Source organism: Solanum pennellii, chromosome 7 (genome assembly GCF_001406875.1).
Source record: "Solanum pennellii chromosome 7, SPENNV200".
NCBI lineage: Eukaryota > Viridiplantae > Streptophyta > Magnoliopsida > Solanales > Solanaceae > Solanum > Solanum pennellii.
Window position 1 is genome coordinate 78,225,721 of NC_028643.1, and position 15,726 is coordinate 78,241,446.

At 34.3% G+C, this 15,726-nt stretch overlaps 2 protein-coding genes across 2 annotated transcripts; both read right to left on the reverse strand.

The window, feature by feature from the left end:
- Positions 1-4,985: 4,985 nt before the first annotated feature.
- Positions 4,986-8,180, reverse strand: LOC107023951 (chloroplastic import inner membrane translocase subunit TIM22-2). The gene is made up of 5 exons (XM_015224802.2): positions 7,893-8,180; positions 6,806-6,870; positions 6,607-6,679; positions 6,480-6,533; positions 4,986-5,412 (listed from the first exon to the last, which is right to left on the reverse strand). Exons 1-5 carry the CDS (start codon positions 8,095-8,097, stop codon positions 5,180-5,182), a joined length of 630 nt encoding a protein of 209 aa, XP_015080288.1. The 5' UTR covers positions 8,098-8,180; the 3' UTR covers positions 4,986-5,179.
- A 369-nt stretch (positions 8,181-8,549) lies between these two features.
- LOC107026161 (kinesin-like protein KIN-12F) lies at positions 8,550-14,887 on the reverse strand. Its single transcript, XM_015227025.2, has 16 exons — positions 14,486-14,887; positions 14,112-14,246; positions 13,559-13,642; positions 13,350-13,475; positions 13,207-13,266; positions 13,070-13,123; positions 12,882-12,974; positions 12,653-12,748; positions 12,320-12,468; positions 11,830-11,979; positions 11,479-11,608; positions 10,473-11,387; positions 10,281-10,379; positions 10,058-10,192; positions 9,180-9,968; positions 8,550-9,088 (listed from the first exon to the last, which is right to left on the reverse strand). The coding sequence occupies exons 1-16, from the start codon at positions 14,777-14,779 to the stop codon at positions 8,822-8,824; spliced, it is 3,576 nt and encodes a 1,191-aa protein (XP_015082511.1). The 5' UTR covers positions 14,780-14,887; the 3' UTR covers positions 8,550-8,821.
- Positions 14,888-15,726: the final 839 nt, after the last annotated feature.

Sequence of the window (15,726 nt, forward strand, 5' to 3'; positions counted from 1 at the left end):
GGATCGTCGATTAAATTGAGGATTATTAATATCTCCATAATGAAGAAATCTACCATCTAATTGTCCTCCATAATATCCTAATTGTCCTCCATTATATCCTAATTGTCTTCCATAATTAGATTGATTAACAAAAAGATTAGTTGAACATTCACCAAATTGAAACCAACATAATTCTGCTTTTTTTCCTGCTTTTGATAGCCTTTTTAGAAGTAATTTTGGATCCACATTTCCAGAAACTTCAATCATTCCATCTCCGTTCATTCTAAAATTCGTGATACCTAAAACAAATTTTTAAAAAAACAACATCAAATAAAGGCGAATTCATAATTTTAACTCAATATATGCAATCCTGGTTGTAGATTCACATTAGGAGAGTCAAACAATCTAACTTTTTAAAATAAAATTTTAAAAATTTAGAAACACCTACTATAACTCACGACTCAAATTAACGGTTAATTATCACTCTGATAAAAAAAAAATATCCACAAAGTATGCTATTCAAACTCACATTTATTAACATAAAAAAATATATAATTAAAAGCGCAAATGTATGTACCATAAACATTTCTGAAGACTTTGGATACAGTTTTTTGCCATCCTGAAGTGCAATTGTTCACCCACAAAATGCAAGTCTGTTTTTAAAAAAATAAAAAAACAATGAGAGAGTTAAAAAAAAAAAAAGTTAAATACATACATTATTAAATAAAAGAAAATGAACTTAGCAATAAGATAAAAATACCACAAAAATAGTTTTTTTTTGTGTGTACATACCAACCAAAAGAAAAAGTGCAATATAATCATATACATGCGCTTTGAGAAGGGTTGGATATACTCAAACCTTATAGAAATATTGTTTTCGATCGTTAATGCAGAAACTTAAATGAAAAAAAAATAACGAAAATAAACAAATTTGTGTATACATACCATGAATGGATAACTCTGCATCATGAATTGATGTTCTAATGTAGAGAAGGACATTGTATTCATGTAAAAGTTTGAAATGATGAATTATTATTTATTGTAAAACAATTAAAGAACATTGGAAGATATTTATAACACAATAGAATCATCAATTATCATTCTTTAATTATATGGAAAAAAGATCTTGGATAATGTTTATCCACAATAACTATATAATCTCCAAGATTTCGTATATCATTAAATATTTAGAATTTACTATTCAATTAATTAATCATGCCTCGTAAATACATTAATGAAATTAAACTTGTCATCATGCAAAAAATTAATCATTTTAAAGGCTAACACCATGCGTCCATGACATGCATGTGTATTTCGTATACACATTTTTTGCTAAATTATGATTAAGCAATATTTACGACGTAAAAAATATTTTTTACCCTATGATAAAATGAAAATCTCCAAAAGTAGACAAAAAAAAAAAAGATATACTTAATTGTTCTTGTAGCTATTTTTGGGATAATTTTTCTTCCCATTTATTTTTGTGCTATAGTATGGATTATTTTATTTCCATTTTAGTAGTGAGATAACTAATAGTCCTAAAAAAAGGAAAAAGATTTGCGTCATTTTTCATTATTGACAAAAATAAATCATCGTTTAGAAAAATGAAAACATATCCAAAAGAATCTTCATGTTAAAGAATTCGATTTGTAATCTATAATATCAACTTTTTTTTAAAAAAAAAGATCTACTCGCTATTAATGTTTGCAAAGGATTTAATTATTTTTCTTTTATAATAGGGAAAATGCACAAGTACCCCCTCAACCTATGTCCGAAATTCTAGAGACACACTTATTCTATACTAAGGTCCTATTACCCCCATGAACTTATTTTATAAGTAATATTCTAGCCCTTTTCGGCCTACGTGGCACTAGCTTGAAAAAAAAAGTCAACCAGCGTTGGACCCACAAAATAGTGTCACGTAGGCTGAAAAGGGGTAGAAAATTATTTAGTTTAGGGGTATAATAGGCCTTTATATAATATAAGTGTGTTTCTGAAATTTCGGGCATAGGTTGAGGGGTACTTGTGCATTACTTTATAATATTAACAACTTCATATTTCTTTTTTTACTCTATAGACATATGATAATTACTATCTCAAAGTTTTTTTCTCCGTATAATTAGCATGTGAATCAAATGATAAAAATTGAGATTATAAGAAAAACAAAAACGAAAAAGAAAATTCTACCATTAGTTATATTCACAATCCTCACATACATAATGGTGTTTTGCGCATATAGACTCTTAGAACAAATAAATTTAACTCCACAATAAAAATAATTCTAGAATAAATTCACATTTACAACAAATAAATACTAGTAAACAAAATAAAATAAGAGAACGAACTAAAAATATTTACAAAACTACTATAAATAAATCTTCATATAATAACACTTGCAAATTACAATAACTAGTCAAAAACATTGATAATGAATGATATTAATTATAATAAAATAATTAATTAAAAATCTCGAGTTTAAATTACAAAAGAAAACTCAAGTCGGAAGCACGGCACTAAAAAGTAGGCTTCGCAACACATAAGTTCAATTACAATCAAGCTCTTAATATAATCGAGCTCCCGATATTAAAAAAATTACATAAATAGATTTAATTTGAGTCTAGTTACACAGTATGTTGCAATTCCTTATATGCCCTTCTGTAGAAGCAGACTAATAAAACACCGGCGGCGGCGCAGCCATGGGATAAGGTGGGTAGGGCGGCGGAGGTAGGCCGTAGTGACCGCCGTGGTGGTGCAGAGCAAACCTGGAATGATGGAAATTACGAAATGGTCCTTGATTTTGAAATCCATTGATTGGGGGTTTTGGAGGAAGAAACAAATTGCTTGAACATTGACCATATTGAATCCATTCTAATTCTGCAGATTTGCCAGATTTAGCTAAATTTTTCATTAGAAGAGTTGGATCTACAATCCCTGATACTGTTACTTTTCCACCTTCTGAAAATTTGAATTGACGAACTCCTGTAATTAACAATAACGTATTTGATATAATTTCTATCACTAATGGGATAACACATATGGAGTACTAATAAGGAGAAGTTGAGAGTGAGCTAGCCTCGGCCTATTACTATTCTACTCTAATTTTCGAATTTTATATTTACCTATCTAATATCATTAAAATTGTGTCATCTCCGATCTAGTTTTTCCGTTCTTTTTCAAACTATGATAAATCTCTCACACTTTACTTATTTCCGTTATTTTATCTATCATGAAAGTTATTCTGACTTATTTTCATATGACTTTCAATTTTAATTACTACATACTTCATTTTTCACATGTCTGGACAGTAATTGAGTTTATCAAAGCTAGTTTCATCGTTTTTATATAATTTTTTTTCTAATTAATATGTTTATACGTATATCTAAGCATTTTTCATCACAACTATAATTGGAGAGAAATTTGATTATCTGAAAAATAAGATAAATTCGTGTTAAAACATTATTAGTGATATAAAGGTAAGTATACCGTACCGTTGGTGCTTCTCAATACTCTGTTGACTGCCTTTTGCCAACCACTAGAACGAACTTTAATTTTAATTACACAAACCTGTAACAAAGAATTAAATAAAGTTTACATCAAATCATATGAAATAATTTTTTTTCTTACATAAAACATATAGTATATAAATATGAAAAATTACTAAATTACGAATGAGTTGTATATTTTAATGGATTTTTAATAGCGTGTTTCTCGAGTGTATGATGATTTGAACTATATGTTTGATATGTCAAGTAGATTCTTGAATACTCGAGTAATAATTAATAGTTCAAATTATCATAGACAGATAACTATTGAATACTCGATAGAAAGAAATTTACCATGAAAGCAAGATTGGATTCATTGGGGCGAGGAAATGAATCTGATGCAAAGCAATCACTTAAAAATCGAATGATGAATTTTAATGGCTTCATTGATCTTCTACTTTTTCTGATAATGTTCAGTTAATTTTAAGAGATTAATTTAGCATAGTATTATTAGTATTACAATCTTATTTTAAGACAAGATTGAATGGAAAAGGAAATAATTTATTCTCTCTTTTAAAATTAATTATTTGTGTACTTTAAGACACAATTTCCATTTATACATCCCTTCAAATCTCTTTTCAATCATTTTATTATTGTGGAAATAGAAATGTAGATATCTTTTCCTATTTTATTCTTAAATGCTTTAGTTAATTTGGGATTAGAGGCTCACAAAATTAAAATAATTTTAAGGTAAGACGTGTTGTATCATATATATACATTCCTCACTAATCATAACATATTTCTGAAACTTCAAAGCAAATATCAAGCAAGCCGCCAGATGCCAAATTAAGAAATTGAAGCCAAGAAAAGATCTTTTTGTTACGTTTCATGGGTATTAATTACTGATTATGACAATATTTTTTTAATTAGGCATAATACATAAATATGTACTTTAACTTAGCTTCGAATTACATTTATGCCCTTCAATTTTGGGTGTGCACAAGTAGACACTTAAACTTGTATAAAGTTGAACAAATAGACACACATGTCCTACATGTCATTTTTTTTAAAAACAAAATTGAAAATCGCTGCCTATGTAGCGATTTAATTTTTTATAAAAAAAATTCACATTTTGCAAAATCGCTACAGTAGCAACGATTTTGCTTTTTCCGGTGGAGTAAATCGCTGTTATTCCAGCGATTTTGCTATTTTGATTAATATAAAATTTTATATACCATTTTGATATTTTTATTAATATTTTATATCCTTTAAGCTCCGGAGTCCAATATTCAGGCAGCATGCACTATAATTTTCAGGTCCAAGACCAAGCATTTCAAATGATATGCCAGATTTTTGAGTAATCTTTCACTCTAATTTTTAAACATACTTCAATTTGTGTAAACACCAAATGCAGATAAGTATTTACCTAGGTTTACACTTAATTGTCCCAATAATCGAGGAACAAGAGTACCACTAGGGTAAATTAACGGGGTACTCTTTCAACAACATAAGCCTAAGAAACAATTCACCATGAAAATGGATATGAACCTTCAAGGAGAAAATTATAGTCCCTAGCAAAATTGTTTTGTATTAATAAAAGAGACACAGCAAGAATTATCACTCTTAAAGCAGGATAAAGGTAAGTCGATTACAATTTACAAAACTTGATAATAGTGCCAAATGGTTGAAAACGACATTTTGTTGCATTTCTTCACTATCTAACCGGAGCCATGTCGACGATTTTTAAGGGACTGGCAGAAGAATGAAAAGGATTCCTTGAGCTCATTTGGTAGAGGTAGAGATAAAGGAGCAAGCACACCAAATTGCTGTCTAATGTTGACATTCATGTGAGATGTAAGAGCTAATGCAGGTTGCTGCTTGTTAAGACCTTCGATGATGAACGAAAATGCCCCAAAGGTGAGACAACTCTGTAGTAGAGCCTGAGGTGCACCTGAGACGCATCATCAACAAAGAAAGATTAATTATAACTCTAGTTCACTATAAGGAATGACTAACATTCTAGCGCAATCAATTGAATGAGGAAAGAAAAATGACTAGACAGGTCAAACGAGAATGAGGTTAAGAATTTCGAATATAGAAAATTAGAAACCTTACTATGAGCAGCACTTCATGAACTTGCATATAATTTAACAAGAAGCAAGAACTCAAAGAAAACAAAGAAAGATGCTTCTATAAAGCAAATAAGGAGAATTTAAATCCATAACTGAAACTTATATGCACTTCACGACATCGTTGAAATACATGAATATCACCCAATCTAGCTATTTGCTTTTTGAGCTTAGTCATGGGTACGATAATGACATGCTGGAATAAATCTACATATTGGAAAGACACAGTTGTAACACCCACCCCTTCCTGCTCATCTTTACTTTTTCACATCATTGCTTTCATATTCTCTTAATCCGAACACATTTTTCCAATTCATTGTGGGGGTGAGCCTGGTGACATCTTTATATCTCCCAGATTCCCACCTTATTTAACCAGAATCCGAAGCTATTATTTGCAGCCCTAAAAATCCTCCATTTATGCACAACTAAATTGTGTTTTAAAAAATGAGTCAAGCACAATTTTTCCATGACATGCCCCATAACCACCACACAACCTACCTGAAAACATCCTTAAATTTGTCATGTAAGTCGTATGCTACTTTCTCCCAACCAATTCAGATATTGCCGCAAAGAAGGACCGTAGGTTTGGGACTGACAGTGATAGTTAGAGAAGCTAACGATAATAATCACAGAAGTTTACACCGTTTGCACAATTATCAAATGAATACAATTAGACTTCATGGCTTTATTCAGGTTTGAAGGGGCACACTAACACAGCAAACATGTGTAACCATGACAGTACTTGTTTCTATCTACACTTCATTGGGTACTAACATCATTTTAATCCATGCATAAGATGGCAATTAAGAAGACTTCGAGGAATTGAGAATAAAAAATGGAGGGTATAGTCCTGATAATTATGTTATAAAGTGGGAAATGTTGGAAGTACCTGGAAAACTTAGGGCAAGACCAGTGCAACATCCAGCTACTCCAGCATTGATAACTGTAGAAAGAAGAGAAAGTCAATGAAAATAAAAGGTGTTTCCAAATCTGGCTGTTCAAAGTGTGTGTCATACCATCATCTTTTCCCCGTATTCTCTTCAAGAAACAGACAACTAAACTATGAACTCCTGATAAAACTGCAAAAGTCTAGACAACAGAAAGGGAAAATGAACCAAGTCACAGTTAGACATGTTAAAAGAGGGAAGCAGTAACAGTGGTTATACTGTAGTTTGCCAAAAATATCATTAAGGCATTCAGCAAAGATTGAAATACCTTTGCCGAAGCTCCTGCTTCCCCAAAGGATCCTTTAAAACCTTTCTTCTTTATTAATCCTGAGCCTGAAACAGCACATTGAGCAAAATAGAGCACATCACCAACTTATAATGTTTCTCTTGCACTCAAAGAATTCCATTTATGATCCCCAGAAGCTATTTAATCTTATAGAAGCAAAGTATTGAAAGAAGGGTTCCCCGAAATGCATGGTCGGCAGTAGCAACAGAAGGATGTTATTTGTTAAAGGAAATATGAACTAGACAAACAAACAGAAGAAATAACAAACAACGTCAAAATATAGGGCGGTTGACGCTCATTACACTTGGAGAAACTAGAGGTTACCATAAAAGGATAACGCACAACTCAGTTATTGTAGTAAGTCATCAAATAAAGTAAAGGATGAAGAAGATACGAGAAATCAGTAGTCGAATTCAGAGCAGCCTTCACCTCCTGTCACACTTATAATGTACTAATATACACAACTATAGTCCATGTACACCCCCCAACAATCATACAAGAGTGAGAAACAGACTATAGCAATAGAGCCAAATACAATAATTTGCAAAAGCACAGATTCCGTCTCCCGAGAGTCTGTGAGACTCCAACAAACAAAATGGTGAAGGTGAACATAAAACTGCTATATCAGGTCAGCTGCAGCACTACACAGGTAACAGGTTGATACACAATTCTACTACGAATATCTACAACTGGTAAAAGACATCGGTTGTCAAATGCATAAAACAACAAAACATAAGCTTCATATAACTCTGTAGAGAACACAATCCCAAAAATAACAATCAGAAGTAACTCACTATTCCACAAAAAATTCAGCTGAACTAACAAACTAACCAAATTGCACCTATTAACGAGTCGACAATAGACATACTGGCGGAGGAAAATGCATAAAACAACAAAAAAATAAGTTCTAGATAACTCCGCATAGAACACAAACGAAAATAACAATCAGAAGTAACTCATTTCAGCTATTTCCACAAAAAATCCAGCTGAACTAACAAACTAACCGAATTCAAACTATTAACTCGTCGATAATAGACAGATTAAGGGAGAAAATTGCATAAACAATTACCGTATCCGAAAATGGATCCCATGAAGGCTCCAGCAGCAGAGTCACCGGCGAACCTAAGGAGGCATACGACTGGAGTAGACGGAATCGCAGTGGTTAACGCATCAGAGGTTAATTGAGGATTCTGGCCGGGTGACGGGTTCGCCACCGGACTTGTTTCAACGTCGGAATCGGATTCAGAGTTCGGTGAGGTCGTCGGCGTCGCCATTCTCAATTTCCAAATGCTAAACCCTAAGTTTTGTCAATCTAAAAGTTCTAAGATATTTTTGCGGATTTCATTTTAGATAATACCAAATTGTGCTGTTAAAACAGAGTGTCACTCCTGAAAACGACGCCGTTCAGCTTCTATACTTAGGTCCCACTTTGAGTCTTTGACACATTTTTTTTCCGTCAATTTCAATAAAAAAGTTCTTTCTTAAGCTCAGTACTCATAATATTTAACTCCAAATTTCTCAAAAACATATTAACTATAAGCAAGTGTCAATTTGTATTTCATATTCAGAATTTAGCGGTCAACGAAATATATTGAAAACTATAGGAAAATTCTTCAGACATGTTTAAAGTACGTACTTATTATTAATACATAAATGAACAAAGTTACTCAATATTTGTGTCAGAAATTGCCTATATTACTGAGGTCCAATTCATCTCGTAGGCATATTATAGAAAGAAAACTTGCATAAAGTTGAACGACTTTTTAGGATACTTAGGTATACATTAGGAAACATAAGCATTATTATTAACAAGCTGAAGAAACAGCTCACAACAAATGTCAAATCTGGTCAATCAAGTTTCAAAAGAATGATAAAATCAATAAGAATACAGCCAATTCATCCCTAAATAACACTAAGGGTTTGATCAAGATGAGCAGGTTTTTTCAGCAAAGCCCGAGCAGGGTCTTCGCGTGTTTCCATAGTTCAATCAGACATGTCTCATATGTGTTCTTGATAAATGGCACCAAATTCTGCTCTCCATGATTGATCATCATCATACTCAGAGTGTTGGATGGTGTTGTTGTTGTCATTGTTTGCTACATCAGAGTCTTGCCTGTAAATAGGCGGTCTCAACGCTGCTTCTGGCAATCGGCTCTCAGCAAGATACTGTTTCATTGTTATCATCTCCATCTTATGTTTTCTCTTCAGCTTCTCTATTTGTTTCTTCAATCTCTCATTCTCTTCCTTTGATTGTGTAAAGTTCTCCTGTAAAAGAAGTAAAGAAATGTTTAATCAAAACAATGAGTTAACGTAATTGAATAAACCGGTGTGTGTCCATGTTTAAACGCAAAATTACCTCAGCAAGTGAAGCTGTTTCCTCAGCTTCTCTCAATCTAACAAGAAGTTCTCCGGCAGCATGAACAGCTTCAGCAGTGTCTTTAAGTTGAACTCTCAAGCTTTTATTCTCCTTTTTCAGCATTTCCCTCTCTCTTTCCCTTTCCACTCTCAAAGCTGAGAGCTCTGCAGCGAGAGACTTAGCGAAACGAGCACCATGACCCTTCTTTCCTGCTTTGGCTGCAGCATTTTTCACGTCTTGTATCCCTTGCAAGATCAACTTATGCTTCTCAGCTAAGTCGTTGTACTTCTCCTGTAGTTCCGCGTAATGCTCAATTATTCTGGCTTGCCCAAAGACGGATCTTTTGAGGGCATCATCCAACTCATCTGTGCATTTCTTCTCCAACATTAATTCCATTGCCACCTTTTCTGCACGCTGGCGATAAGCCTCAAGATCAATTCTAAGCTCATCAGTTAGACAAATCCACTCACTTTCCATCTCAATCCATCTTTCTCTTTCCTTCTCAAGTTCTTCACCAGAACCCGTAGTAGCATATACACCACTTTTTCTCAGCTGCATTGATTGTGCTAACAAAGAGGATCTGGTTCTTTCAAGTGATTTGTTTGTGGAGGCTCCATCTGACTTCAATTGGGCCCTTAGGCCTCCAATTTCTTTAAGTAGTGCTTCTCTCTCAGCCATATCAAACATTTTTTTCCCGCCACTGTTTTCGACATTGCCCTGAATTTCTTTAGTTTCATACTTCTCTCCTGCAGCTTCAGGCTCAGGACTTTCATCATCCCATTTCAGGAGCTGAAGCAAACCAAAAGGCGCAAGTAAATAATAAGAAAAAATGGGAAAAAGCTCAACTCTAACAAAAGAAAGCTAAAAACGGCGCTCACCTTAGGGATGTTGGGTGATTGACTCCCATTCTGATAGATTATTGAAGCTTGATTCTCATTGTCGTGGAGATCAACGACATCCTTGCCACAATCAACTAGAGAACTCTGTTCTTTTGTGCACTTACAGCGGGCTAGCTGCAAGGACAAGATTCATAATTAATATCAAACTTGAGGTAATTTTCTGTCATATTTAAACAAATTACTAGAGTGAAAGAACTCTTACTCGTTGGTTTAGCTGCTCAATTTTGTCTGCTTGATCCTTGCATACACTTTCAAGCTGCTTCTCTCTCTCTAGAGCTTGGAACAAAACTTTCTCTGAATCCTGCCAAAGAAGGTAGAATAACATTCAACTTAAACATTCACAATGAATGATCTAGCTAATAAAAGAAAGACAACCACCCATTTCCATACTTACTTGATCCGTACTTGTCCCTTCCATGGAAACCATCCATGTCCCAGTGCTATCCTTAACAACACTAGAGGAAGTTGCTTTCGTCTTGCACTTTGGACACAGGAATGTAGTGGCTACAAAAGGAGAAGATTGTCCCTCTTCCGATGATGTTTGAATAGAAGCATTGGCCTTATCATTTGACATTGGGCTTGGGTTCACTGCCAAATGTTCAAAAGAGAAGGAAACCAATGATTTATTTGATGCGGAATTCCTTTGGTGATAATCAATGATCTCTAGTCCTCTATGTAGACTGGCAGCCAAGGATTCAGTTGGCCCAGGAAATATTCTGCTGGACCTCAAAGAAGACTGGACAAGGTCTTGTTTCTGTGGCAGGGAAGGCAATTCAGAACTTTTGGAGGAACTTTGAATATTATCTTCACCGGAGATAATTAAGCTCTTCCTCTGCATGTTCCGAAACTTTGGGGACTCAGATAACACCGGGCCAGGAAGATCAGCAGAATGGCGAGATGGGCCTATTGAGATGCTGCTACAGTATTCAGGCTGCATCGTTTCCATCTCTTGGTCAGCATCATCAAGTGTCTCCTCCAGTATCTCATCTGAGTTAATTTCTTCACCTTCACTTTCTTCTGAACAGCTGAGATAGTGTTCACTTTCTCCAGATGAATACTTGAGAGAGTTTGAGTTATTTCCACGTGAACCACGTAAGTTATCGATCTGGAGCTGTAGTTCTTTTATATCATCCTCATTTATGTGAACCTCTTCTTCTTCACGCCCATTATCTATGTCAGGTAAGATGAGTGAACGGTTAAGGCTCACTCTCAACTGATTCAAACTTTCACGTACATTTGGTCCTCTGAAGGATCCATAGTTGCTTCCGACTGAAATGCTTGCACTTGACCGAGCTCTTATAAGCTCTTCCTGTAAGCAATATAAAAGCATAAAGTCAGATAAAGTTTATGCTCTAAACGAATCAGATGAGCAGCTGCCCCAGTGAGACAAGTGAAAGTACCTTCAATTGGCGAATCTGATCACTCAGGCCATTAACATCGTCTTCTGTTATTTCATTTACCAATGGCTCATTTGGTATGAGTTTAACCCGTTTCCCAAATCTCAGAGTGCTTACTGTTTCACTATTATGCCTGCATAAATGTTCCTCGAATTAGTGACATTTAAAAGAGAAGAAACTGATGTTCCGTATGCAAGTTGGTCCAGATGATATGACCCTCATTCAGGTTCACTTACACCAAAGTAATTTACAATTTTAACCATCTAATGTGCTAGTTTTTCATGCACGTCATAGGTAACAGAATTTCCGTAATATTGAAAAGCATGAAGCATCTCGAGTTGAAAAGGGAAATACTTGTTTTCTGGGCTGATAGCACATATGACGGAGAGTTTAGCATTCCCACCAAGTGATTCTCTCATTAAATGAGTCAAAGTGGAACTGCTGTACGAAACATCCTCAAGTTTCCTGGACTGACTCCTTTCAGAGAGAACATTAACCAAATGCCTGCACCAGTTTAAGAAACAATTAACTAGAGTAACACTTGTGTTATACATCAATGATAAATAGATTTCAAAGAAAATATGGCCATTTTTTAAAGTAGATTTAACATTTATGAGCTAATTCATGAACAGAACAGACTATTAACTCCTTCCTTAGAGTCACTTATCAAGTCCTCTGCCTACAATTTTGGCTTAGCATACGGCATGAAGGCATCACTTTGAGAAAGCAAATATTTTGAAACTTAAGGCAACAATGTTGGCAATATAATATGTAAGAAAGTTTGAGCGCAAAGACAAAAAACTACAATATACAACAAACAGTAAAATGTATGTATAAACCATACCCGAGCAGTGATGTGGACTTCTTTACATACTTCCCTTCCTTAACAAGCTGTTTACCGGCATCATCAGGTATATTTTTGTCAAATCCAGCAAGATCAACAAGGCTCATTCTGCTCATCTTTGAGCTACCAAAACACGTTGATGAGGACTCCTGAAGTAATATTGTTTAATTAGACACTTGAAAAGATTAAAGGTCTTCAACTATGAAGATAAAACTTTATAGTGAGAAATTAGACGGTAATATGAACTCCGGGGTTAGATAAGAAGATGATGAATGTATAAAATTTCTTCCTGACAAAACACACAAGAAACCAGAGTTCATAGTTGGAAGATACCTTGCACCAGGACTCAATGACGCAGGTAAAAACAATATGGGACCTAGAACTCTTCGAATTGAAGCTCGTTGATCCAACTTTTCTACTTGAAAGACCCTACAATTCAAATGCAAAAGAATAAGAACCAATAAGACAAGTGAAAGCTAAAAAGCATTCTTATCTCATTTTATTACATTGACAGAACTACTAGAAAGTTCAAAGTATTATGATAGGAAAAGCGTTTGTGCACCTTAATCAACATTTGTGATACATCCTCGTAGGTAGACACATATTCCTCAGTTATGTTCTCAACATAGAATCCAACTCTTGGATCATCCATTATCTGGAATAACCAAAAAGGACGAATCTTCAGCATTCTGTTTTTCATAAAGTGAATAGCGGCTAGAACAATATCGTGTTCCAAGATTTGCAACTAACCTTTAAGTTTCTCTGTGTAGGATCAAGTAGATCCCCAATGTGTTCATCATATATCTGGAAAGAAGAAGTGTGACATAATTAGACTTGGCACGAGTATGCATCATATGTGAGCAAGGGTAAATATTTAGAATACATACCTCTAGGAACGAGCAACGACACTGGTAATTTATCTGTTTACCTTCAGAGTTCTCTTGCTCCTGATCAATCAAGGAAATTATCTAAATATCAGAAATGTCTTGACAGTCTTCAGTTCTAACTTTTAAATGGAGAAGGAACTTACTTTTTGTATACTAGAAAACAATGTCTGAAAAATGCGCGGCACAATGCCTTGAAGACCATTAGGTGATGGAACTTCAACAATGGAACTAGGAGGTCCCCACATTGTATAAGTCTTGCCACTTCCAGTCTATCACCAAAAGAATCACTTCAGCCATCAGATACAGATTTATTGTGACACAATGAAAATGAAACATTACAAGTAAAACTAACCTGTCCATAAGCTAAGAGAGAAGTGTTGTAACCTGCCAATGCATCCTTAACTAAAGGGGCACCAACCGATTGAAATACGTCTTCCTGTTATCATGAGAAAACAGCTTAAATAAGAAAAATCCATCTATTATATGAACCTTGTAACATCAGCATTCAACAAATCAGAGCCCTCTTTAATAAAACCAAAGAAGCCTTGATCCAAACTAGTAGGGGTGGACTATATGTACCCCTCTATATATTAACAATTCTGTTTGGATCTCTTCAGGTATATTTAATACTTTTCTAAAACTAGCGTCTAGATCACTCACTTACCTCTATTTGACCTAATGTAAGTGTAACAACAATTAAATCAATTCTAACTAGTCACTATAAGCTATTGGCTCTATTGTCTTCCATCGCTCATCTCTAAGCAAAGTCCCCCCTCCTTAATTACGAACGCCAGAAACTAACATGAAAAGGACTGTGGACACCAAAAGAACTAAGCACCATCTAAAAGCACAATTAATTCAACAAAGCTTGAAAAGGCAGAAACTTGGGAATTAAATTTACCAACCTGATTCGAATTTGAACCAAAAACCATGTCAAAGTTAAACTTTCTATCAGCAACACACACTGAGGTATCAGAAGCTTTGCGAACCGCCTGGGTTCCACTCTCAATACCATTAGCAGGTCTAATCCTTGCAACAACCTGTCAAACACCCAGCATACAGAGCAACTACAGATCATTCATAGCTCAAAAAGCACAACAAAAATGGAAGAAATTTAGCAAAACAAGGGAATAGACAAACCCTCAGTCCATAAAACCCTATTGAAATCTCAATAAATACTAGATTTGAACCCATAATTATATCTGTATTAAGTTTATATCCTGAATTCACCTCTTTCCTCGACCACCTAACTAAAATCAGCAAAGGTTTATCATTTTACCTTAACTGGTGGATCAGGAGCTTCTGATGTTTGTTCCTGTGCAACAGATCTGGTGAGTTCTGTCGATACATCACTATCAATCGTCTTCAAGACGGGTTTTTTAAGTATCGAACTTGTAGGTAACAACGGTGGATCACTGATCTGAATGTTGGGATCTATAGGAGCAACATTTTCACTGTTCATTTTATGCTTGAATCTACTTGAACTCAACTTTTTCTTAGTTGAAACTGATTTTGGAAGTAGATTTCGGAACGAAGACGCAGAAATGTTGCCTAAGAATCTGTTTTCTGACATTTTTGAACTAAGAAAGAGCGTCGACTTTTCCGGCGGACGGGCGGAGAAGGAGAAGAGAAAAATGGGAGAGAGGAAGAATTTGAATGATGAGATTTAGGGATTTGAGAGACGTTAAAAGATGTATATTGTGAAGAAATATGACCGTTACTTGATTGAGATTTTAAATATTCAAATTGAGAGATGAAATTGACCAATTTATCCTCCTAATTACTCTATATTTTCAATTGTAGGATTTTGTTTTGGGCCTTATATAGATGTTGGGCCAAGACTTATGTAAAGTAAGGCCCTCTAAAGACTCGATGGACTTAGAAATAGCGTTAACTAACCACTTTTTTATTTGTTTTAAAAATAGCCAATGTCATCGAGTTTAAGTTTCCATGACAATGTCTCGAAGTTTCAACTCCGTGATAGTGGCTATTTTTTAATTGTAAAGACGAAAAAGTTGTTGTTTGTGAAATTTACAGATTTTGGAGGGAGAATTGCACTAATAGACAATTTTAGGACCTCTATTTAAGGAATAGTCGGAAGTGTAAAAAGTTCTAAAATTCAATCGTTTAGAATCAAACTATAGATCTTTGTGTTTGAAGTTTCACTTTGTAATCTAAAGTTCGAAAGCATTTTAAATTCATATCTCAAATTTGAAGTTAGGTTATGTTATTTCAAAACTTTAAAATCTGGAGAAGAAAAAATAACAGTAGAAACGATTTGAATTTTTTTGTTTGAACGAATAACAAGTGAGTTAAATTAAATGAATACCATGAAAGCATAATGCAAGATAAACTACTATTGCTAATTATAATTCAAATATTATTATTTTTATTTTACTCTATGACATAATCACTTTTTTTATGCATGTGTTAGTGTATGCTAATGACATTAATAATAATTAGAAAAAGAAAGATAATTATGGGAGATAATGTTGGTTGGGGGTTGTAATTGATTAGGGG